Source organism: Oratosquilla oratoria, chromosome 19 (genome assembly GCF_046742065.1).
Source record: "Oratosquilla oratoria isolate Oo_2021 chromosome 19, ASM4674206v1, whole genome shotgun sequence".
Classification (NCBI taxonomy): domain Eukaryota; kingdom Metazoa; phylum Arthropoda; class Malacostraca; order Stomatopoda; family Squillidae; genus Oratosquilla; species Oratosquilla oratoria.
Window position 1 is genome coordinate 37,309,597 of NC_134795.1, and position 25,958 is coordinate 37,335,554.

At 40.7% G+C, this 25,958-nt stretch overlaps 1 protein-coding gene across 3 annotated transcripts in view; it reads right to left on the bottom strand.

The window, feature by feature from the left end:
* Positions 1 to 334: 334 nt before the first annotated feature.
* The window catches only part of LOC143035844 (T-cell activation inhibitor, mitochondrial), a 33,605-nt gene continuing 7,981 nt past the window's right edge, over positions 335 to 25,958 (bottom strand). For 2 of the 3 annotated variants that reach the window (XM_076202907.1, XM_076202906.1), the window contains exons 2-9: positions 21,187 to 21,449; positions 20,621 to 20,837; positions 18,512 to 18,732; positions 18,185 to 18,276; positions 12,789 to 12,889; positions 12,355 to 12,498; positions 12,075 to 12,206; positions 335 to 3,639 (exon numbers count right to left, since the gene is read on the bottom strand). In XM_076202907.1, coding sequence (XP_076059022.1) covers positions 3,396 to 3,639; positions 12,075 to 12,206; positions 12,355 to 12,498; positions 12,789 to 12,889; positions 18,185 to 18,276; positions 18,512 to 18,732; positions 20,621 to 20,837; positions 21,187 to 21,449 — 1,414 coding nt within the window. In that variant the 3' untranslated portion in view covers positions 335 to 3,395. Of the gene's footprint in view, positions 3,640 to 4,505; positions 4,585 to 12,074; positions 12,207 to 12,354; positions 12,499 to 12,788; positions 12,890 to 18,184; positions 18,277 to 18,511; positions 18,733 to 20,620; positions 20,838 to 21,186; positions 21,450 to 25,958 lie in introns of all 3 variants that reach the window. The other variant, XM_076202908.1, reaches the window with a different exon arrangement.

The window sequence follows — 25,958 nt, forward strand, 5'->3', positions numbered from 1 at the left end:
AGGCTAGAGTAGTGAGTTTATTCAAACCCAAACTTTTCGACTTCTAGGGTCTTCTTCAGTGGACCAATGAGAAAGACTATAGAGGTCGAAATGTTTGGCTCTGAATAAGCTCACTACTCTAGCCTTAACTTTCATTCTGCCACCTCACCTCTACACATATATATATATATATATATATATATATATATATATATATATATATATATATATATATATATATATATATATATATATATATATATATATATTATATATATATATATATATATATACATATGGATATATATATGTACATGTACAAATATGTATATATATATATATATATACACACAGACGCTCCTCAACTTACGTTTTAGTTACGTTCCGAACGGCCGAACGTAACGTGAAAATGAACATAAGTTATTACTGTACGTTCCAGTAATGTATGACCGTTCATACTGTACTATACATCCATAAATTCTATTACCGTATCTTATAAAACACCCCTAAATCATTAATTATAAACATAACATTGTAAAATAATAAAATTAATTTCAAATAAACTAAATTCAAGCAATATAAAGTGAGATGGTGCAGAAGGAGAAGGTTTCCTAGTTCTTGATTGCAAGCTTTGTGAAAGCGTTTCTTGGCGGTGTTGTGACATTGATTAAGAATATGAATAGGATATTCTAACTTTTCCCCAATATTCTGGATAGTTCTAAATTCATCATCAATAAATTCAGGATCTGAATTCCTGTAAGCTCTCAAGTACATGGAAATAAAAACTGATCTTTTTACACTGATGTGGTGATTTGAATAAAAATGAACATAGGAAAGAATATTGGTAGGTTTTCTATAGACTTTAGTTTTCAGAGTACCATTATCTCTAATTATTTCAACATCTAAAAAGGGCAAACTGTTGTTATTTTCTATCTCAAGAGTGAAGTTAATGGAGGGTACCAGTGAATTTAGATTAACAAGGAAATCATCAATGGAATGGTTATTAGGCCAGAAACACAAAACATCGTCTACATATCTGAACAAAATAACTTTTTCATCTTTAATAGTTGGTAATAAATATTTTTCAAAATATTCCATGTAGATGTTAGCTAAAACTGGTGAAAGAGGATTTCCCATAGCCATCCCGAAAGTGTGTGTAATATTTTCCCTCGAAGACAAAAGAAGAACTATTTACACACAGACTTATTAATTTAATAAAAAATTTACAAGGGATACCATCAATACTATTACCTAGAATATTTGGGAGAAAAGTTAAAACATCTTTAATTGGGACATGTGTAAAAAGCCCAGTGACATCAAAACTAACTAATTTGTAAAGATAATCAATGTTAAGAGATTCAATCTTTGAATCAAGTCTTCACTATTTTGAATAAATGAGTTGGAAATTGTGCCTACAAATGGAGAAAGCTTTGTCACAAGCCACTTAGAAAGCTTATAGCTATGGTCATTTTAAATGTGATAAATTGATAACCCAAATGGTCACTTGAGATCTTTCCGCCAGATTGACCCTTATGTGTTGGTCAGGTCGATAGGGGTAAGGTCATCCCCCCTCCTCACATTGTATTGTCTCTCCCCTTCCCCCCCTATGGTTGCCACCTGATACTTATATTTAAACCCTACTCTGTATCTCTGTCATTTAGTCTGAAGATGTAATATACGAAAGTACTTACTGTCTACAAGTTTCCTTTTTCCTGTGGTTATTTTGCATATATATATATATATATATATATATATATGTATATATATACTTCTATCTCACTGGTATCCTCTACCCTTGTACATCTCGTCACCTTGCTCTTACCCACATATACTTTTTTTCAAAGTAACCTACCCTTTCAACTTTCTTCCACACTAGCTGTAACTTATCAGTACACATACATACATATACCAAGGTCTTTTTCCTCCTTACAAGGTAGTCAAAGGCATAAATCCACTCCCACCCATTTCATTCCCTCATGCTCTATTCCCATTCATCCCCCTTCATCTTTTTTTGGCTCCTCCTGGATGACAGGTCATCCCTGCATCTCTACCACTGCCCTGGGTCAGAAGCAATGCAGTAAGACACAGCACATCCACAGCAAGGCCTTTCATTTAATTGGCAACCCCCTCCCACTCTCGATCCACTCATGCAGAAATAGAGAAGATGGGGAGAAATCCTTTTGGGCTGTGTTAATAAAATATCATTCACACATACTCATTCACCCCCCCATCCCCTTCCATGCATCACAGCATCATCCATACACAATCATTCTCCACTCACCCCTATCTTCTGTCTTCTCCCGTCCTTCCCATCCAATCTCATCCTTGGCTGCCCCCTCATGCTCATTCCTCGACCTTTGCCTTCCACATCTCTTTTACTAATCCTTCTTCACTCATTCTTTCCATGTGTCCAAACCATCCCAATACTCACAAACCCTATCTCCCAACTCCCTTTTCACCCCTGCTCTCCTCCTCACCTCCTTGTTTCTCACTTTATCCAGCCTAGTAATCCCTAGTAATGCTAAAATAGGCAAATTTTTTCTCACTACTTGTACAAGATTTATTCTTTCATACAGCACAAAAAAGAAACTTGAAAATAATCATGAGAAAACACAGTTAATACATACATACATATACCAAGGCTTTTTCCCCCTTACAAGGGAGGTAGCCAAAAAGGAAAAGGCATAAAATCATTCCCACCCATTCCATTCCTGAATACACTCCACACCCCTCCACCCTTCCTCTCATCTTAGCACCTCCTGGATGACGGGTCATCCCTGCACCTTGTCCACTGCCCTGGGTCAGAAGCAGTGTCACAAGACACAGCACATCCACAGCAAGGCCGCTTCATTATATCGGTGACCCCCCCTCTCCGTCCCCCCAGTCTTAAAAGGAACAGTTTGTTGCTTTTCACAATTTTTCTTTTTATCATAATTATACCTTCCAAATTTTGTCATGTTCAACAATCTGTTATAAAAGTGTATTCGAAATAGATTCCTCAAAAAACAATGCCTACCTGCCTAGTTATGTACAGAACCCACATACTTATTCTGCAATAGAATATGTCCATATGTTTAACAATTTTTTTTTAATCTAACAAAATGTAAATTTACAAGGGATCATTTATACCTACATTTTCAACTTAGTTAATTCGTATCATTGCATTTTTTAGGAACTCTGAACAGTTGCTAAATTGTGTGGTTAGTCCATGCATCACAGAACTCCACCTTAAGATTGTGAATTCCATCTACTCTCATGACATATGGGAATGTCTGTGTTAAGGCATTTTCTCCTTAAGACTATGTCAATAATAGGTAGATAATAGGTAGCATAACCTGGTCTATCACCAATATATCAAAACTGGAGGCCATAGGTCTTCAGCATGAGAAACCAGGGGCAACAATACACACGCACAACTATTCATCTTCTCTGTCCCAATTCCATGGCACACATACTTCTCCATCCAGCATGACTGAATAATATTGTGTTATCCAAAGTCTGGCACCAGAGAGTAAAGGGGAGAGGCGATAGGCTGATGCTAACATTCTTTCCATGCATTCTATCATCATTTCTGGAAGAACAGAGTCATCTTTGTCCAGAAAGGCCAAGCCTAGCTCCTCCTTGCACAATGCATAAAGACTCTTCTCTCTGTCCCGTATTCTGAAAATCATCAGCACAAAATTAAAATTTGAAAGTAATTTCTAACCACAAAAACATTAAGATTTCTATTATCAACTACCTGTTTTTAATCAGAATAAAACTGCATGCACATCAAATGGGTGGAGGGTGGGTGCATGCATCAGGATGAGTGGAAGGTGGGTGCATGCCTTGGCTGGCTACCTCCCTTCAGGTATATATTGAGAGATACTAGGAGGAAAAAGGATGCAGTTGCTGGCTGTCAGCTCTCTTTATATGGATATATGGAGGGAAAATATGAAAAATAAATAGAAAGAAAAGGATCTTGGACCCGATGGGTGTCAATAAGTTTTACGATGGGTGACAAGGAGATGGTTCTCTCCAACATCCATCTCACATATCTATCACTATCAGGTACCTATCACTGGTCCTACTTAGAAAGACAGATGGAGATTGACAACACCAAAAAGACAGAGAATGAAAAAAACAAATAAAAATACACAAGCAGAAAGACACAGACAGATAAATGTTGAATGATATGTAAACACTTGAGTACCAGCTTGGAGCAAAAAGGTTAGCACATATCAATGACTCAGTGGATATAGGAAAATACCAGATACAGAGGTAGTGAAGAACCATCAAGGCTGGATTTAATACTTACGACAGAGCCTGAAATTGTCGATAAAATTTATTACAAAACTCCGATAGGAAAGAGTGACCATGTACTAATAGAATTTGAGTTGAAAGACCAAATGGATCAAAGCAGAATAGGAAGACTAATGTACAACAAAACAAATTTTGAGAAACTCGAAAAAACCCTTTCACAATGCAAACTGGGAAAAATTCCTAAATGAAGAAACAGGAATGGATGACAAATGGAATATACATACATATACCAAGGCTTTTTCCCTCCCATCTTAGCACCTCCTGGATGACGGGTCACCTCCTGGATGACGGGTCATCATCATACTAAAAGAAATTTATAATGAGGGAGTGAATAAATACGTACCACAACAAAAAATGGGAAGAACATACATAAAAACCTGGTACAACAAAAGGTGTATTGAGGCTAAGGATAAAAGAGGCAAAGCTTGGAAAAAATGGAAAAGAGACAAGAAAACAAGCAAATGGCTAATGTACATCAAACTAAGAAATGATTATGTAAAAATATGCAGAGATGAAAAGAGAAACTATAAAAAAAAAATTAATAGAAAAATGCAAGGAAGAACCCAAACTATCTAACAGGTATGTAAATGGCAAACTGAAGGACAAACAAGAAATAGAAAAGCTGCGACAAGGTAACTATGAATATACAGAAGAACTGGAAATGCCTGAAATTATGAACAACCATTTCAAATCAGTGAGATAGGGTTGATGAAAGAGTATTAGGATGGTTTGGACACATGAGTGAAGAAAGATTAGTAAAAGAAGTGTGGAAGGCAGAGGTGGAAGGAGTGAATATGAGGGGGCGTCCTAGGATGAGATGGATGGATGGGGTGAAAGGGGCATGACAAAAGAGAGGAATGTCTGTGGAGGAAGGTTTGGGAGTGGTTTCTATGCCTTTTCCTTTTGGCTACCCCCCCGTGTAGGGGGAAAAAGCCTTTGGAATATGTACGTATGTACTTCAAATCAGTATTCACAATAGAAAACTCACCTAACTGTGAGGAAATAAGAGAGATATCCCCCTCAATGAAAGAAATAATTGTAACACAGAAGGAAATCAGCGATCAAATCAAAACCTTTGACGTCAGAAAATCACATGGTCCAGACGGAATTCCAAATTGGATACTGAAAGAATGCATGGAAGAATTAACAGATAAAATATACAATATAATTAAATTCTCACTTAAAGAAGGAAAAGTGCCATAGGACTGAAAGAATGAAAACATTGTACCAATTTATAAGGGAGGAAACATGGAAGACCCATCAAATTGCAGACCGGTCTCCCTGACAAGCACAGTAGCAAAAATTTACAAAAAGGTTGTCAAGATTAATAGACAATACAAGAGCGAGATGGTTGGGCAGACTGTGCCTTTTTGGACCTACAAAAGGCATTTGATAAGGTACCACACAATAGACTAAATAAAGAAGATAGAGTCAATAGGTGGCATCAGATGAAAATTATTGGAATGGATGAAAGACTTCTTGACTGGGAGGAAAATGAGAGTAGTAATTAGAGATAAATTCTCAAATTGGGAAGAAAGGATAAATGGTGTCCCGCAGGGATCAGTACTGTCCCCAATAATGTTTGCCATATACATAAATGACATGAAGGAGTAGAGTGTTATATGAATTTCTTTGCAGACGACGTAAAAATACCAAAGAAAGTAAAAACTGAGGAGGATTGCAACTCATTACAATAAGACTTGGACAAGATCTGGAAATGGACTCAAAAGTGGGAAGTGAAATTCAATATCAAGAAATCTAGTATAATGGAACTTGGAAAAGTAAAAACAGAATGTAAATGTATTATTATATTATTTTCATTTTACAGCACTGTATGTGGCAGAAACATGGAACATAAGAGAGGAAGAGAGGAATTTGAATGTGTTTGAGATAAGGTGTCTGAGGGTTACTAGGCTAGATAGAGTGAGAAATGAGGAGGTGAGGAGAACAGAGGTGGTAAGGGAGTTGGGAGATAGGGTGGATGAAAGAGTATTGGGATGGTTTGGACATATGGAAAGAATGAGTGAAGAAAGACTAGTAAAAGAGGTGTGGAAGGCAGATGTGGAGGAAGTGAACATGAGGGGGTGACCTAGATGAGATGGATGGATGGGGTGAAATGGTTTTGGGGAAGAGGGGAATGTCTGTTGAGGAAGGAAGGGAGAGGACAGAAGACAGGGGTGAATGGAGAATGGTTGTGTATGGATGATGATGTGATGCATGAGATGGTATGGGTGAGGGGATGGGGGGTGAGGTAGTATGTGTGAGAAAAGTTTGACACAACCCGAAGGGATTTCTCCCCATCTTCTCCTTTCTGCATGAGGGGGCAGAGAGGGAGGGGTCGCCGATTTAATGAACCAGCCTTGCTGTGGATGTGCTGTGTCTTGCAACACTGCTTCTGACCCAGGGCAATGGACAGGATGTCGGGATGACCCGTCATCCAGGAGGTGCCATGATGAGAGGGAGGGTAGAGGTTTGAGGGGAGTGGAGTGTATTAGGGATGGAATGGGTGGGAATGGTTTTTATGCTTTTGTTTTTTGGTTACCTCCCTTGTAAGGGGGAAAAAGCCTTTGGTATATGTATGTATGTATGTTAAAACAGAATATCGAGAGATTATAAAATTGGTGAAGAAGTAAAAAAAGTAAACTTGGAAAAAGACCTTGGAGTGATGATCAACAAAGACTTGACACCGAATAAGCATATTAATAAAATAGTCAGAGAAACCTACAATTTATTGAGCTCAATAAAAGTGGCATTTGTCTATTTGGATGAGGAAATGATAAAAAAATAATTAACTACACTAATAAGACCAAAACTCAAGCAACACTATGGACACCCAGTACCAAAAAGAATATAGAAAAATTAGAAAGAATACAAAGAGCAACAACAAAACTGACAGGTCCTGGAGCTGCAGCGTCTACGTCGTGGGACCACCCCCCAACCCCAAGAGTTGGGGGCCAAACGGCAGCAACTACCCCTGGCCACCGGCTCTAAGCAGGTGGCACCGATCCCCAAGAGGAGCTACGCCTACCTTGGGGAGTACCACAATCCTTTTTCCCAAAGAAACTAATATAACAATATACAAACAATGCATACGCTCAGTGTTAAATTATGCGAGTCCTGCATGAGCTCCTAATCTCAGTGAGACACGCCACAACACCCTTCAAATCATACAAAACAAAGCCCTAAAATCAATTACAGGCTGCACAAATACAACACCTACAGACCATTTACACCATGAAACAAAAATCCTCAAAGTCAAGGACCACCTCGACATGAGAGGCACACAAACACTTGCCGCAGCCACCACAAACACATTACACCCGCTACACTACATAGCAGAACACCCACACACACCAACAAACATTAAAACAACACCCAAAGACCTTTATCACGCACAGATACTCTCTTCTCTTCCTCCACAACCACCAAATACCAGCCTCCGGAAACATATTCATAATCATATCACTCACCGCTCCATTAACACACTGAAAGACAACACACTGCTGCATGCCAGACCCCCTGATATCCACTCTTCTGAATCCTCTTGTCACGTGGGTCACGTGACGAGACTTAGAGGGCTGTCGGCGCGGACGTCGACCACGTGATTTGGCCGAGACGAAGCAAGAAGCGTGGTGGTGACCCAGCACACCTGACCGGCCGAAAGGTGGCGTCAGGTCATGCTTGGCTTCAGTGTTGCCAACTGTCCCTACACGAGGTTTACTGCTGTGCGCATGCGCAGATCCATGCCCACCCACTCTTCCTCACCCTCCCGGATGTATAAGAGGGCGTCCGGAAGAAGGAGGATACACACACCTTACGGCCGTCTGCCGTTGAGGGCGGACCCCCCCCCCTCCCCTCCCAGTTCCACGGAGGGAGGGCTCCGGGACAGAAGGAGACCACGAGGAGCAGGACACAAGGAGGAGACGTGCGCCCGTCCACAGCAGGACAACAACGGGGACTCGTCACACAAGGAGGAGACGTGCGCCCGTCCGCACCAGGACAACAACAGGGACTCGTCACACAAGGAGGAGACGTGCGCCCGTCCGCAGCAGGACACTAACGGGGACTCGTCACACAAGGAGGAGACGTGCGCCCGTCCGCACCAGGACAACAACGGGGACTCGTCACACAAGGAGGAGACGTGCGCCCGTCCGCAGCAGGACACAAACGGGGACTCGTCACACAAGGACGAGTGGTGTAGTATATATTGTAGTCTTGTAGTCTTGTAGTCTTGTAGACATCACGCTGGTGATTATTATATTTTATATTTGTGTGGAGATGTAGATAGGATAGTGCTCTGTGTTATATCCAAATAAAAACACGTGTTGTGTTACCTTGGTGTTTCTTTCTCTCTCGCCCGAATTCTCAATAATACCGAGTATACAAACTTTGATTTGTACCCCCCCTGACACCTCTCTCCCACGAAAGGACAGAGTTCACTTGGCCAGACTGCGGTGCGGTCACCACCCAGCACTTCTAAGCTACCAGAAGAGGCTGGATGACCGCATTGTGAACAGCTGCCCAGGATGTAACACTTCACCCCATACCATACAACACATAATGGAAGACTGCATTATACACAATCATGCACGCAAACAACACAACATACGCTCTATAAAGGATTTGTGGGAAAACCCAGTTTCGGCTATGGCATTCCTTGGGGAGACGGGACTGCTCGGACAGACAGTCTAGGGAACAACAACAACAACAACAAAACTGACACCAACTCTTTCCAAATGACATATGAACAAAGACTGTCCAAATTAGAATTACCAACTCTGGAACAAAGAAGGGAAAGAGGAGACCTACTAACTATCTATAGAATTATGAAGGGAATGGAAATCTTAGATAAAAATGATTTATTGAAATGGGACAATGGAAAAACAAGAGGACACGAAAAGAAACTACATACATACATACATATACCAAGGCTTTTTCCCCCTTACAAGGGAGGTAGCCAAAAAGGAAAAGGCATAAAATCATTCCCACCCATTCCATCCCTGAATGCACTCCACACCCTTCCACCCTCCCTCTTATCTTAGCACCTCCTGGATGACGGGTCATCCCTGCACCTTGTCCACTGCCCTGGGTCAGAAGCAGCATCGCAAGACACAGCACATCCACAGCAAGGCTGCTTCATTAAATCGGTGACCCCCCTCTCCGTCCCCCCATTGCATAAAAGGAGAAGACGGTCCACTTGGCCAGACTGCGGTGCAGTCACCACCCAGCACTTCTAAGCTACCAGAAGAGGCTGGATGACCGCGTTGTGAACAGCTGCCCAGGATGCAACACTTCACCCCATACCATACAACACATAATGGAAGACTGCATTATACACAATCATGCACGCAAACAACACAACATACACTCTATAAAGGATTTGTGGGAAAACCCAGTTTCGGCTACGGCATTCCTTAGGGAGACGGGACTGCTCGGACAGACAGTCTAGGGAACGACAACAACAACAACAACTACACTTTACAAGCTAATCCCTCTGAAACTACTACATTCACACTTGTCCCCTTTTCCCTTGTAAAGAGGAACTATACAGGCACTCCTCCAGTCCTCTGGCACTCTACCCTCTCTCCAGCAAACATTAAATAACCTCACCAGCCAGTCCACCATCACTGTACCTCCATTTTTTAGACATTCTGCATGGCATCCATCCAGACCAGGTGCCTTACCTGCTTTCATCATCTTAACAACTGCCTTCACTTCATCCTTCCTTATTTCTTCTCCATTTTCCTCACTCATCACTCTCATTTTCTTAGCATTTCCCACTGCAGCTATCTTTCCCTCCCTATCCTCCTTCACATTTAGCAACTCCCTAAAATATTCTGCCCATCTTCCCCTTACTGCCTTCTCTTCCATTATCATCTCTCCATCTGCACCTTTTACCTTTTCTTCGCCTCTTTCTCTCTTAATTTCTTTCCAAAACATCTTTTTATTACTTTCAAAATTTTCTGTCATACTCTTACCCCATTTCACATCTGCTCTCCTCTTTGCCTCCTTTACTTTTTGCTTTACTTCTCTTTTCTTTTCTTTGTACCTCTCATATGACTCCCTCATCCTATTTTGTAACCAATCTGTGAAAGCTCGCTTCTCTTCTACAACCTTCTTTGTTTCCTCATCCCACCATTCACTACCCTTTCTTCTATTTCCTCCTGTCCTTCTTGTTCCACACACCATCCTTGCACACTTTGTGACTCTCTCCTTGAACCATCCCCATTCTTCCTCCACACCTAGCTCTACTTCATCCTTCACTCACTCCCACTCCTCCTTCAGCTACTTTTTGTACTCCGTCTCCTTTTCATTCAGAGTTCACTCTAAGAACCTCCCTACCTTTTGTCCCTTTCCTCTTTCTCCATCTGTCCTCCACTCTCAACTTACCTTCCACCAAAAAATGATCTGATATTCCCCCACCCTCTCCCCTTAGCACATGTACATCCTCAACTCTTCCTATCATAATCCTATTTACCACTACATAATCCATTAATGCTCTATCTACCACCCTTCCATCCACCACCCTCTCCCATGTGTACTTGCTTGACTTTCTTCCAAAACACTGTATTTCCTATTGTCAACTCTCTTTCTAGACACATTTCCACCATCAACTCTCCACTACAATTCTTTCCTGGAACTCCACATTTCCCAACCACTCCATCAATTGGATCATTTCCTACCCTAGCATTAAGGTCTCCCAGTACTATTACATTTACATTTCTCCCTAAATCCTCTATGCACTCATTTAAATCTATCCAAAAGGCCTACCTTTCTTCTACACTCTTCTCACTGCCAGGCCCATATCCACTTACAAAGACCCACATCTCCTTTCCCAGTTTCACCTTCATCCACATTATCCTTGAGGAAACCTCCTTCCACTCCACTACATGTTTACCTATCTCTTCACTTACTAGAATAGCCACCCTTTCCCTCCCTCACCCTCTCTTCACTCCTGATAACCTCCCACTTACACTCCCAAACTTACACTCACCCTTCCTTTTCAACTTAGTTTCACTCAAAGCCAACACATCCATCTTTCTTCTCACAAACATACTACCTATCTCTTCCATACTACCTATCTCTTCCCTTTTACTCTCATCTGTACCACATCCACGCACATTAAAAGACCCAAACCTTAGGGTGCTGGTCCGAAAACTCCCAGACCCTCTTATGCCTTTACTTTTTCTTTTAGGAATGTCCCCTGTGGGGCTACAAGGAGAAGGATGCCTAGTCCCAATCCCCGTCCCTTTCTTCTCGCCTCTTACGATCCAAGTGGGAATACTTGGTGGCAGTATTCTTTTCCCCCACCACAGGGAATTCCCCCACCACAGAAAAATACTCAGATAAATTGTACAGGACAGCAACAAGGGGTTGGGGGACAGCATAACGGAGGGACAGTCGTAGTATAAAAGTGTTATAATTTCTCTATGAACAGAGTTTCCTCTCTCATAGACAAAATGATGTGTGGCTCTGGTCCATAGGGGTGCCCCATATAGACCCTAAAGTATGCTACTTTGCCACAATAACAAGCAGCCAATACCCCAGAAAAGATTATTACGGAAGAGATCTGAAAAAAAAATAGCTTCTCACACAGAGTGATAGATACTTGGAACAAATTAGGCAAAGAAACAGTGTGTGCAAACACTATTCAAGATTTTAAGAAAAAACTTGATGTTGAGAGATACAAAGATGGGTCACCATAAGCATAGCTCCCTTCCTGTATAATACAACTACACAAATACAACTAGATTAATACCAATACGAAGTTAAATAAAACAACACAACTCTACCTTTCATAGCCGAGGATCTTTTCTTCAGCCTCTTTCATATGATCTGTGATGAAATTGATTAGAAGAACTGGAGGACAAGAAGACGGAACTAATATCTGACCCGTAGGAGAAATCATAAGTGGCCCAGATGCTCTGCAATAGTTTATATATTTATCATAATTTTTACATACTATTCCCTAGAGTATCTCTTATACACATCCATGAAGTACAAATTTAGGCACCATTTCACTTCCAAATACATAACATTAAAATGTGAAGAACATATGTGAAGCAAACTTACGCCTCAACCACAAGCTGTAAGTGTGCCAAGGAGTCTGGCCAAGATTTGGGGAAGCCATTGCGACTCCGGTAATCCCCGAGAGATGTCACAAATCGTTCAAGATGCTTGATGTAATTTTGGGCAAGATGAAATGGCTGGTACTTTCTGTAAATAGCATACCACATCTCATTCTTGTATTCATCACTTATAGAAAAAAAAAAAAAATAGAAAAAAATAAATATGTTTTAGTTACATCAACATTTAACCAGTTCCTTCAAACAGCTGCTTTTTGAGGAATTTTATCCTAGTGAGCATCAAACAATTTTGTTCTGATGAGTGGATCAATTTTAGAATGAAAATGGTCTTCATTTTTTTATGAGTTGAGAATATAGAATCTTAAAAAAGTAATAATGCAAAATAAATACACATAAATTAAATCTTGAAAGATACATTACCTATGTGTAACTTGTATATCATTTAACGAGTTGGAGATGGCTTTCTGCATGTGTGGTATTCTTTGAATGACAGCATCATGATCTGGAGCCCTTACAATATTCTGTAAAATTTTTGAGTGTTATAATTGTCAAAAACATTAAATTAAACAATTATTCTATTATGTAATTACTAGGTGCTATAGGAAAAGGTAAGGATGTTTTTTGGGGCTTTTGTGCATCTGGAAAAGGCTTATGACAGGGAAGACAGGAAGGTGCTGTGGGGAGTATTGCAAATATATGGGATGGGAGGAGGGCTGTCAAGACCAGTCAAGAGTTTTTGCGAGAGTAGTAGTGTGGTGCGAGAGGTGAATGCTAGGGTAGTGAGTCAGGGATTGGAGATGGTTAAAGAAAATGGAGAAAAGTGGGAGGTGAGCCAGCTGTTGTTTGCGGACGACATTGCGCTTGTGGCAGGGTCAGAGGAGGGATTGAGGAAGCTGGTGGCAGAGTTTGGGAGAGTATGTGATAGAAGAAAGCTAAAGATAAGTGTGGGTAAAAGTAAGGTGATGAGATGTACAAGGGGTGAAAGTGGCAGTAGACTGGAAGTGAACATTAAGGGAGAGCGACTGGAGGAAGTGGATAGTTTTAGATACTTGGGTGCAAGTGTAGCAGGAAAAGGTGGAGTGAAGGTGGAGGTAGAATGTAGATTGAGAGAAGCGAGTAAATGCCTTGGTGGTTTAAAGAGTGTAATGAGGAATAGACATTTGGGAATGGATGCGAAGAGGAGACTGTATGAAGGAGTGATTGTGCCAACAGCACTGTATGGGGCAGAAACGTGGAACATAAGAGAAGAAGAGAGAAGGAGTTTGAATGTGTTTGAGATGAGGTGTCTGAGAAGTATGGTGGGGGTTACTAGGCTAGAGTGAGAAATGAGGAGGTGAGGAGGAGAACAGGGGTGAAAAAGGATTTGGGAGATAGGGTTGATGAAAGAATATTAGGATGGTTTGGACACATGGAAAGAATGAGTGAAGAAAGACTAGTAAAAGAGGTATGGAAGGCAGATGTGGAGGGAGTGAACATGAGGGGACGTCCTAGGATGAGGTGGATGGATGGGGTGAAGGGGGCTTTGGGGAAGAGGGGAATGTCTGTTGAGGAAGGAAGGGAGAGGACGGAAGACAGAGGTGAGTGGAGAATGGTTGTATATGGATGATGTTGTGACTGCATGAGGAGGAATGGGCGGGGAAGTGGGGGGTGGGGTAGTATGTGTGAGTAAATTTTGACGCAGCCCGAAGGGATTTCTCCCCGTCCTCGCCTTATATGCAAAGGGGGACGGAGAGGGGGGGTCGCTGATTAAATGAAGCGGCCTCGCTGTGGATGTACTGTGTCTTGCGACACTGCTTCTGACCCAGGGCGGTGGGCAGGGTGCAGGGATGACCCGTCATCCAGGAGGTGCTCAGATGAGAGGAAGGGTGGGAGGGGTGTGGAGTGTATTTAGGGATGAAATGGGTGGGAGTGTTTTTATGCCTTTCCCTTTTTGGCTACCTCCCTTGGAAGGGGGAAAAAGCCTTGGTATATGTATGTATGTAGTAGTGTGTGTGTTAGGATTGGAAATGGAGAGAGTGAGTGGTTTGAGGTAAAGGTGGGACTTTGTCGGGGATGTGTTATGTCACCCTGGCTGTTCAATTTACCCATGGATGGGGTGGTGCAACAGGTAAATGCAAGGGTAATGGGTCAGGACTGGAGATGGTTAAATCAAATAGAGAAAAGTGGGAGATAAGCCAGCTGTTGTTTGCTGATGACACTGTGCTTGTAGCAGGATCAGAGGCAGGATTGAGGAAGTAAGTAACAAGAGTTTGGGAAGGTCTGTGAAAGAAGGAAGTTGAAGATAAATTTGGGTAAAAGTAGGGTGATAAGATGTACAAGGGGAGAAAGTGCCAGCAGACTGGAAGTGAGTATTAAGGGAGAGAGATTGGAGGAGGTGGATAGTTTTGGATACTTGGGTGTGAATGTGGCAGGAAGGAAGAAGTGGAGGTGGAATGTAGATTGAGAGAAGCGAGTGAATGCCTTGGGGAATTAAAAAAGTGTAATGAGAAGTAGACATTTGGGAATGGATGCTAAGAGGAGGTTGTGTGTGGGGGATGGTGCTGACAGCATTACATGGGGCAGAAACATGGAACATAAGAGAGGAGGAATTTGAATGTGTTTGAGATGAGGTGCCTGAGAAGTATGATAGGGGTTACTAGGACTGGATAGAGTGAGAAATGAGATGTGGAGGAGAGCTGGAGTGCAGGGGGAGTTGGGGATAGGGTTGATGAAAGTGCGTTGGGATGGTTTGGACAACATGGAAAAAATGAGTGAAGACTAGTAAAAGAAGTGTGGAAGGCAGAGGTGGAAGTAGTGGACATGAGGGGTTGACCTGGGATGAGATGGATGGATGGGGTAAAGGAGGCATTGGGAGGGGAGGAGAATGTCTGTTGAGGAAGGACAGGAGAAGACAGATGGGAGCGAGTGGAGAGCGGCTGTGTGTGGATGATGCTGTGATGAATGAGGTGGAGTGGGTAGGGGATGGGGGATGAGGGAGTATGTGTGAGAAATCAATTGATGCAGCCCGAAAGGATTTATCTCCATCTTCTCCTTTTCGGCTTGAGGGGACTGACAGGGGGGGGTCACCGATTTAATGAAGTGGGCTTGCTGTGGATGTGCTGCGTCTTGCGACATTGCTTCTGACCCAGGGCAGTGGGCGTGATGCAGGGATGACCAGTCATCCAGGAGGTGCCAAGATAAGAGGGAGGGAAGAGGGTTGGGGGAGTGGAGTGTGATAGGAATGGAATGGTTGAGAGTGGTTTTTATGCCTTTGTTTTTTGGCTACCTCTCTTATAAGGGGGAAAAAAGCCTTTGGTAAATGTATGTACAAGGTAGTAAACAGAGTAGTAGAGCGAGAGTAGTAGAGCATGTGTCAGGATTAGAAATGGAGAGAGTGAGTGGTTCGAAGTAAAGGTGGGACTTCTTCAGGGATGCGTTACGTCGCCCTGGCTGTTCAACTTGTACATGGATGGGGTGGTGCGAGAGGTAAATGCAAAGGTGGTGGGTCAGGGATTGGAGATGGTTAAAGAAAATGGAGAAAAGTGGGAGGTGAGCCAGCTGTTGTTTGCGGACAACACTGCGCTTGTGGCAGGATCGGAGGAGGGATTGAGGAAGTTGGTGACAGAGTTTGGGAGAGTGTGTGATGGAAGAAAGGTGAAGATAAATGTGGGTAAAAGTAAGGTGATGAGATGTACAAGGGGTGAAAGTGGCATCAGACTGAAAGTGAGCATTAAGGGAGAGCGACTGGAGGAAGTGGATAGTTTTAGATACTTGGGTGCAAATGTGGCAGGAAAAGGTGGAGTGAAGGTGGAGGTGGAATGTAGATTGAGAGAAGCGAGTAAATGCCTTGGTGGATTAAAGAGTGTAATGAGGAATAGACATTTGGGAATGGATGCTAAGAGGAGACTGTATGAAGGAGTGATTGTGCCAACAGCACTGTATGTGGCAGAAACATGGAACATAAGAGAGGAAGAGAGAAGTTTGAATGTGTTTGAGATGAGGTGTCTGAGAAGTATGATGGGGGTTACTAGGCTAGATAGAGTGAGAAACAATCTACATTCTACCTCCACCTCCACTCCACCATTTCCTGCCACATTCGCACCCAAGTATCTAAAACGATCCGCTTCCTCCAATCACTCTCCCTTAATGCTCACTTCCAGTCTGCTGCCACTTTCACCCCTTGTACATCTCATCACCTTACTTTTACCCACATTTATCTTTAGCTTTCTTCTTCACACACTCTCCCAAACTCTGTCACCAACTTCCTCAATCCCTCCTCCGATCCTGCCACAAGCACAGTGTTGTCCGCAAACAACAGCTGGCTCAGCTCCCACTTTTCTCCATTTTCTTTAAACATCTCCAATCCCTGTCCTATCACCCTTGCATTTACCTCTCGCACTACCCCATCCATGTATAAGTTGAACAGCCAGGGCAACATAACGCATCCCTGACGAAGTCTCACCTTTACCTCGAACCACTCACTCTTTCCATTTCTAATCCTGACACATGCTCTACTACTCTCATAAAAACTCTTGACAGCTCCTAGAAGCTTTCCTCCTATCACATATATCTGCAAAATCTCCCACAGTGCCTTCCTGTCTACCCTGTCGTAAGCCTTTTCCAGATCCATAAAAGCCCAAAAAACATCCTTCCCCTTTCCTATAGCTTTCTCACATATCCGTCTTACCACAAAGATCTGATCTACACAGCCTCTACCCGTCCTAAATCCACACTGTTCCTCACCAATTACTCCCTCTGTTCCTCTCCTTATCCTCTCAATCAAGATCCTCCCATAAGCCTTCCCAACTACACTTAACAAGCTAATCCCTCTGAAACTACTACTCACGCTTGTCCCCTTTTTCCTTGTAAAGTGGAACTATACAGGCACTCCTCCAGTCCTCCGGCACTCTACCCTCTCTCCAGCAAACATTAAATAACCTCACCAGCCAGTCCACCATCACTGTACCTCCTTTTTTTAGACATTCTGCATGGCATCCATCCAGACCAGGTGCCTTACCTGCTTTCATCATCTTAACAACTGCCTTCGCTTCATCCTTCCTTATTTCTTCTCCATTTTCCTCACTCATCACTCTCATTTTCTTAGCCCTTCCCACTGCAACTATCTTTCCCTCCCTATCCTCCTTCACATTCAGCAACTCCATAAAATACTCTGACCATCTTCTCTTCCATTATCATCTCTCCATCTGCACCTTTTACCTATTCTTCTCTACTTGATTCGCCTCCTCTTCCTCTCTTAATTTCTTTCCAAAACATCTTTCAAATACTTTCAAAATTTTCTGTCATACTCTTATCCCATTTCACATCTGCTCTCCTCTTTGCCTCCTTTACCTTGTGCTTTATTTCTCTTTTCTTTTCTTTGTACCTCACATATGACTCCCTCGTCCTATTTTGTAACCAATCTGTGAAAGCTCGCTCCTTATCTTCTACAACCTTCTTTGTTTCCTCATCCCACAACAACAACAACAACAACAACAACAATAATAATAATAATAATAATAATAGTTGTTGTTGTCTCTAGTTTCACTGGCTGAAAACCCAAAACACTGCAGTTGTTGACAATAGTCCTTGGTCCTCTGATAGATATCCTGTTGTAATGATCTAACTCCTAAAACTATAATAATCAATAATTTCTATCCAGTCCCACCAACTCTATTTTATCTATCTATATAAAAAGAGGCTTGTTCCCCCTTATAAGGGAGGTAGCCAGCCAAGACATACACCCATCACTTTCTGGTTTTCCTACCAACCCAATGTAGAATAATTCCTACTTCAGAATTGCAAAACTCTCCTGTAGCAATGTCATAATCCCATTTTACCTTGAGCCATTGATCCCTCACTTCAGAGTTGCTGAGAACAATGCAGCCTTTCAAACTCACTCCAGTTTCATTGCCAAAGTGAACATGTCTGTCTGAAATCGGTAAAAGATAATTAATTCTTGTTTATTTATGTATCTAAATACCAAAAGGCTTCTTCCCATCCATGTGGATGGAGGGCCATCCCATCCCATTAACTCTTGTACTCATGAAAATTTTTAATAAGCACATATATGTATGTATCAATGGTCTTTTCCATTTTGTAAGGGTAAGGTAGGCAAGCCAAAGCATGCCTGGACTCCTTGAAGGAGAAAAATCGAGCCATCCTACCTCTGAGTAGTTCTCTAATGGAGGGGTGATGCTTTGCAAGAGCTGTGAGGCCCTGCAAACACCCTCGCAAGTGCGTTGTGCCTAAACCTCGCTCCCATGTCAGGGATGAAAGCTGTAGGGACTCTTGAAGGGCCTTGCTAAGTCGAACAATGTCCTTCCTGATTGGTTCACTCTGAGCCAATCGTTTCTCTGCATCTCCCATATTCTTGATAAGCCATGGACTGATGCAAACAAGAGCATTAAAATAAATATTGTATATATTTATGGTTATACTGGTGTCATGTTCCATGATGCATCAATGACACAAAGGACTCGGGTATGGCACCAGGCCACGTCATAGCTAGGGCCACAGTGCCTGCCTTCTAAGTACACACACACATACCAAAGGCCCCCTCCCCCTACACGGGGGGTAGCCAAAAAGAAAAAGGCATAGAAACCACTCCCACCCATTCCATTTTCTACATATTCTACTTCCCTCCACCCTCCTATCTTGGCACCTCCTGGATCACGGGTCATCCCTGCATCCTGTCCCCTGCCCTGGGTCAGAAGCAGTGTTGCAAGACACAACACATCCACAGCAAGGCCGCTTCATAAATTCTGCGACCCCCCCTCTCCGTCCCCTCATGCAGAAAAGGAGAAGACGGGGAAAAATCCCTTCGGGCTGCGTCAATTTTTTTCTCATACATACTTCCTCACCCCCATCCCCCACTCACTCCCCCTCATGCATCACAGCATCATCTATTCACAACCCCTCTCCATTCACCCCTATCTTCTGTCCTCTCCCTTCCTTCCTCAAGAGACATTCCTCTCTTTTGTAATGCCCCTTTCACTCCATCCATCCACCTCATCCTAGGACACCTCCTTCTCTCTTCCTCTCTCATGTTCCATGTTTCTGCCCCGTACAGTGCTGTTGGCACAATCACTCCTTCATATAATCTCCTCTTAGCATCCATTCCCAGATGTCTATTTCTCATTATACTTTTTAATCCACCAAGTCATTTACTCGCTTCTCTCAATCTACATTCTACCTCCAACCCCACTCCTCCCTTTCCTGCCACATTCGCACCCAAGTATCTAAAACTATCCACTTCCTCCAGTCGTTCACCCTTAATGCTCACTTCCAGCCTGCTGTCACTCTCTCCCCTTGTACATCTTGCCATCTAGGTAAACTGAATAAAATGTTGGGTTACCTTAAATGTAGTTAGTAAGATGTATGATTATAGACATAGGTAACTTATGGTATATGTCCAGTTCCAGGAGATTTGCAAGACAAAGGCAGAAGACTACAAAACTGAAGCCTCCTGCCCTCTGAGGTCAAAGGTGGCTACAAATAATGATGCAAAGAAGTAGCACCCTTGGAAAATTCTAAATGTATTCCTTCTTATGTTAGATAGCTGGAGATTGGTAAATTGAAAGCGTTCTTTACACAAAAATAAAGGAGTGAGTAGATTGTGTGGAGCCGGGCAAATAATGATAGAATAGGCTATATTGGCACACATAGGCACCAGTGCCTGGCACTGGTGTTGTGTGGTCATGGTATAAGTTAAGATGCGTGGGCACTGGTCTCTCTCAGACTCCCACGCTTGCACTCAGTTCACACCCAACTTCATTGTAAGTTAAAAACCATTTTGTATGTGAATTAAATAAGTTTTGCACATAACCAATTTTGCTATCCAAGAAGTTGAATATATTAATACAAAAAAAGGGTAAAATATTGTCCTGGCCTTTGAACTGCAGGAACTGTTCAGATCACGAGCATAGATTCAATGCATCAACTCAAACACAATGGCTAGTTCGTGACACTGGTACATAATGTTTCACCCTACCTAAACAATAACACAATATTTCTTCCTTGAGTTGCTTATGGACCTGCCTTGTGGCTGTTGCTGGTTATCTGGGAGCAGTGGGTGTACTGTAAGAGGCCTGAGGCAACAGACTGATTAACTGATCCTTTATGATAAATCTTGCCAAGCTCTCCTCACTGAGACAAGGCTGCTTCAAAAGATATTCTAAGAATATAAATTTATATAACACCATGAAAATATCAGCACTTTGTAGATGGACATTTAACAGTTTCAGAAATAAAGAAGACATTAAAAAAACACTCACTACAATTTTTTTTTTCTTGGGGCATTAAAGTCTTCATAACTAAAGGTGTTACGAAAGGCAGAACCTTCCCATGAAATGTCCCTGTCTGGTCCCCTCTTCACTCTTTCCTCCAGTTTATCCACATACTTTGTGGGAAGGTTGAACTCGGATAGAACACTCTGGACTGCTGCTTTGGCGGACTTCTTGTCCAACTTCAGGGAAACTGTTTTCATGGAACCTGAGGAAAGGAGAAGAGAGAGCAGTAAATTAGAATCAAATCTAGAAAGACAAATATATAGCTTAGTTTATTTATTGAAATCTATCAATCAATCTGCTGTTCTAGGTCTCTCCTGCCATTGACCCCACAGGTCAGTAACTGGTAATGGCAACCAATTGGCCCATAAGTCATGGTACTGTAGATAATTCCCCTACCTCAGTGGAAATCCTTTATAAAAACTCTAGGACTGTTGGTGATATTTTTCACATTAAATAAGTAATTGTTACACAAACTCAACATTACAAGCATCAAAAGATTCAGGAAATGCCGCACTCAAAAAAGCAAAATATTCTTTTTTACACTTACTCACCTCTATATTCCGTATTTTTTATATAAAACTGAAGGTCAAGAGGCTGCGGTTTTTTCAAATCAACCAGCTGGTCTAAGTGACTGTTGAGTTGTTTCAACGAGGAATCATTTATGTGTTGAGCTCGAGGATATTGAGCAAAGAGATCAGGATGAACCAAGAAATAAAATGGTCTCAGTGCAGTGGTGACTTGTGCTGACGTTAACTTTCTTCTTGTGACATGACAGAATCCTTTGTAATTCTGTACTGCACCAAACAAAATATTTCTGAAACGTAGAAAAATATACATATATATATATATATACATATATATATATATATATATATATATATATATATATATATATATATATATACATGAATACATATATATATATATATACATACATGATTTAGAAAGTGATGTTCATTAGTAACCTGTTAGCACTCCTCTAGTTTAATGGTCTCATCTAGCAACATTTTGCTCTCTGACCCTTCCAGTGCCAAATACATCCAATCAAATATAAATGTTCACAGTAATACAGGCTATCATTTTCCAAATCAAATGTACTGTTCCCAAGTTGTTTAGATTCGGTGTCACTAATTTCAGAGAAAACAGAGAAACAGAGAAAACAGAGAAAATACAAAAATGGACGGGTTTTGCTCAAATGCACACTTCTATATATGTATGGTTGCATATAGTTGAATTATTTAAACTTTTTTTCTTTAAAATGTGTGATTTTCATGTAATTTGACCAAAGAGAAGTTATGTTTTAGTCTCTGCAGTATGACCGACCACAGCTACATATACCGTAACAAATTAGCATATGGTTGCATTATTTGAACTATTTTCTTTAAAAGGTGTGATTTTCATGTAATTTGACCAAAGAGAAGTAACGTTTTTATCCTCTGCAAAATTACCGACCCCAGCTACGATTCGTGGTTACCGCTAGCCTGCCATCTATGTTCCGCGAATGCAGATCATCACTGAGCGTCAGAGTTGCCAGATTGGCGTTTTCAATGCCAAATTTTGTATCTTCGGAATGTTTTTACCGTGTTTGGCAGGAAAATTTGTTGGGTGGCATTTTTGGGAATTTGGCATTTTTGGGGGGCGTTTTTAAATACCCGGTCGTGATTAGAGATCACTTTTACTTATATCAAGAATTAAATGATGATGTATATGAATGATATAAATTTATCTTGGTTATATCATGCGGGAAATGTTGCAAAGATTTTGTGCCTAGCCAAAGGATGTTTCAGCTCTTCTTTAGTGAAAATATGTAAGAACGGAGTAGCTCATCAAACATTTCTAAATCTGATGATGCTTTTGATTATATTTAGACACAATAGAAAAGTCACATGTATTTTTATTCATGTATGTCTGAGTCTAGAAGGTTGTTTAATAAACTGGTTTAATTTATTGTAGAGGGTAATAAAAAGTTTACTTAGGAACTTAAACGTATGGACCAAGAAGACCACAGAATGGACTGGGATAACGCACCAGTTATATTCAAATCCCATTGTAGCTTTCAAAGTGGTACCATCGCAAATGCCAAGATATTCCGCAAACTACGTTCCAAGAACTCGGTGAGATGTCCCTTGGGTACTGGTGCAACTCTTGCGTAACGAACGGGTGCTTCGAGGATAAACTGTTGCTTTTTTGTATAACCATAGTAGTTTGTTGCAGGAAGCACAAAAAGGGAACAAATATTTTTGCACAATACACCAAGTACATCAACACCTATAACCTTGGGCAAGTTTGAATTTAAGATTTGTTATATTCTTGGGGGTGTTTCTCGGCGTGTTTCAAGTATCGGTTATCGCTTATCGCCCCCCCCCCCAATAACAATCCTGGATCCGTGCCTGGGTGGTATGGATCAAACTTCACTCTATTTAGAAACACTATTGTGTTTTTAGTGTAATAGACTGCATATAGTTGAATTATTTTCTTTAAAAGGTGTAATTTCCATATATTATGATCAAAGAGAAGTTTTTATCCGCAGAGATATGATAGATTCTGAATGGAGAACATTCACGCTCGATTGCTCATCACATCAATTACGCACCGCAATTACCGAAAGTACTGCTACCCGAGACTTCCCCCTTCTTGAGAAATCTCGCCCTGGCAGGATTATGTCCCGCTCTCACGCGTTTAGGCGCACTCGGGCCTCGTGTTCGATAATTGTTGCGAGATTACAAAGGCGGAGCATGCCGACAGGAGACCTTTTGGCCCATATCTAGGTCGGATGCGAGAAAAAATCATAATAGTAAAAAATAAATAAATAAAAACTATAATAATGTAGATAACAAATAGAATACATAAATAAATGCAAAGGTATAGTTAGATAATAAACAGGTTTCGTGCGTTAAGCGACTTATTTGGCACCAAAAGGGTTTTTTTATGTTCATTCATCCATTCATCCATAAATAGATAAATAAAGGTAAATAAAATATAAATAAAGAATGACCAAAGTAGTTATGTTGGTGCTCAAAAAATAATAATGGCATTTTGGTGTTCTAAATTTTAAGTAAACAAAGAAACGAGTTAAGCGTAAACATGTCCAGCTTCAGAATAAACTAAATACTTTGCGAGCAGCATCGCGATGGCATATCAGATGTCAATGATTTCCTTCGTCGTGTTGGAAGAAGTCTGCGATCATGAACTAAAAGTTTCAATAAACTGTGTTTCTCATGATGATATCTGTGCTAGAACGTTGACAAATACCCGTAATTCTACTCGTCTTACATAATTGTAAACTTATTAAAGTGAATGATTATATTACATTGTATTGAAAAATGTATATCATATGTGTCTATACATAGTAAAGAATTATCTATACATAAATTTCAATCGTTCTTGAATGATTGTATTACATTGTACTGAAAATAATGCATATCATATGTGTCTATAAATAATAAAGAATTGTATAGACATGAATTTCAATCTATCTTTTTTTCTTAATATAGATATTTTAAGCTGATTATCCTATTATAACTTGAAGATGAGGACTTGTCCAGAAGACTAAATGCCTGAAGACCAGTTATTTTGCAAAGGAAGACCAATTGTCCGAAGACTAAATGTCCCGAAGACTAAATGTCCCGAAGACTAAATGTCCCGAAGACTAAATGTCCGAAGACTAAATTTTAGTCCGAAGACTAAATTTTAGTCCGAAGACTAAATTTTAGTCCGAAGACTAAATTTTAGTCCGAAGACTAAATTTTAGTCCGAAGACTAAATTTTAGTCCGAAGACTAAATTTTAGTCCGAAGACTAAATTTTAGTCCGAAGACTAAATTTTAGTCCGAAGACTAAATTTTAGTCCGAAGACTAAATTTTAGTCCGAAGACTAAATTTTAGTCCGAAGACTAAATTTTAGTCCGAAGACTAAATTTTAGTCCGAAGACTAAATTTTAGTCCGAAGACTAAATTTTAGTCCGAAGACTAAATTTTAGTCCGAAGACTAAATTTTAGTCCGAAGACTAAATTTTAGTCCGAAGACTAAATTTTAGTCCGAAGACTAAATTTTAGTCCGAAGACTAAATTTTAGTCCGAAGACTAAATTTTAGTCCGAAGACTAAATTTTAGTCCGAAGACTAAATTTTAGTCCGAAGACTAAATTTTAGTCCGAAGACTAAATTTTAGTCCGAAGACTAAATTTTAGTCCGAAGACTAAATTTTAGTCCGAAGACTAAATTTTAGTCCGAAGACTAAATTTTAGTCCGAAGACTAGTCAGAAGATTAAATGTCAGAAGACTAAATGTCCGAAGACTAAATGTCCGAAGACTAAATGTCCGAAGACTAAATGTCCGAAGACTAAATGTCCGAAGACTAAATATCCGAAGACTAAATGTCCGAAGACTAAATGTCCGAAGACTACATGTCCGAAGACTAAATGTCCGAAGACTAAATGTCCGAAGACTAAATGTCCGAAGACTAAATGTCCGAAGACTAAATGTCCGAAGACTAAATGTCCGAAGACTAAATGTCCAAAGACTAAATGTGACAATGGTTAATCAATTAATAAAGGTTTATTGTATAAATTATGTACATGGATATATACATTTATATACAATGCGGGTAACAGCACGCCAGTGGGGGAGTTATCGTGCCCTAGTGGGTGGAAGGTGAGAGCGTGGGCCCTTTCCCTCAGGTGGGCGGCGTGGGCTGTAAAAGGCAGCCACTTGTCCACGGATCCATGACAAAATACCTCCACCCAAAATACCTCCTAAACCACCCATAATACCTCCATACGGAAACAGCATATTCTATATGTGGACGAACTAACGATTTATATAGCTTGTTAAGTGATGGACTTTTGAAATGCATAGGTATAGTTAGATAATAAACAAACAGGTAGATAATAAATAATAATAAATTGACATATAACTAATAATAAATGAAAATCAAACAGACAAATGATAACAAAACAAAAACAATATGTATAGTATAGAATCCCATAGAAAGTATAATTAGAGGACTTTTTCATTCAGGATTATGGTAGTATGGTAGATCAAAGGAATAATAAATTCTATATAGAAATTATTAATCAAAGGAATCAATGAAAATCAAACAATAAACTCTTTGATCTGTGCACCAATGGTGTCTGGTGATTTTTGCTCACTTGACGATTTAGGATTTTAACCTACAAAGGATTACAAAGGCGGAGCATGCCGACAGGAGACCTTTTGCTCCATATCTAGGTCGGATGCGATAAAATCTTAATTATAATAAATGAATAAATAAAAACTAATGCAAATAACATAAAATACATAAATAAATGCATAGGTATAATTAAA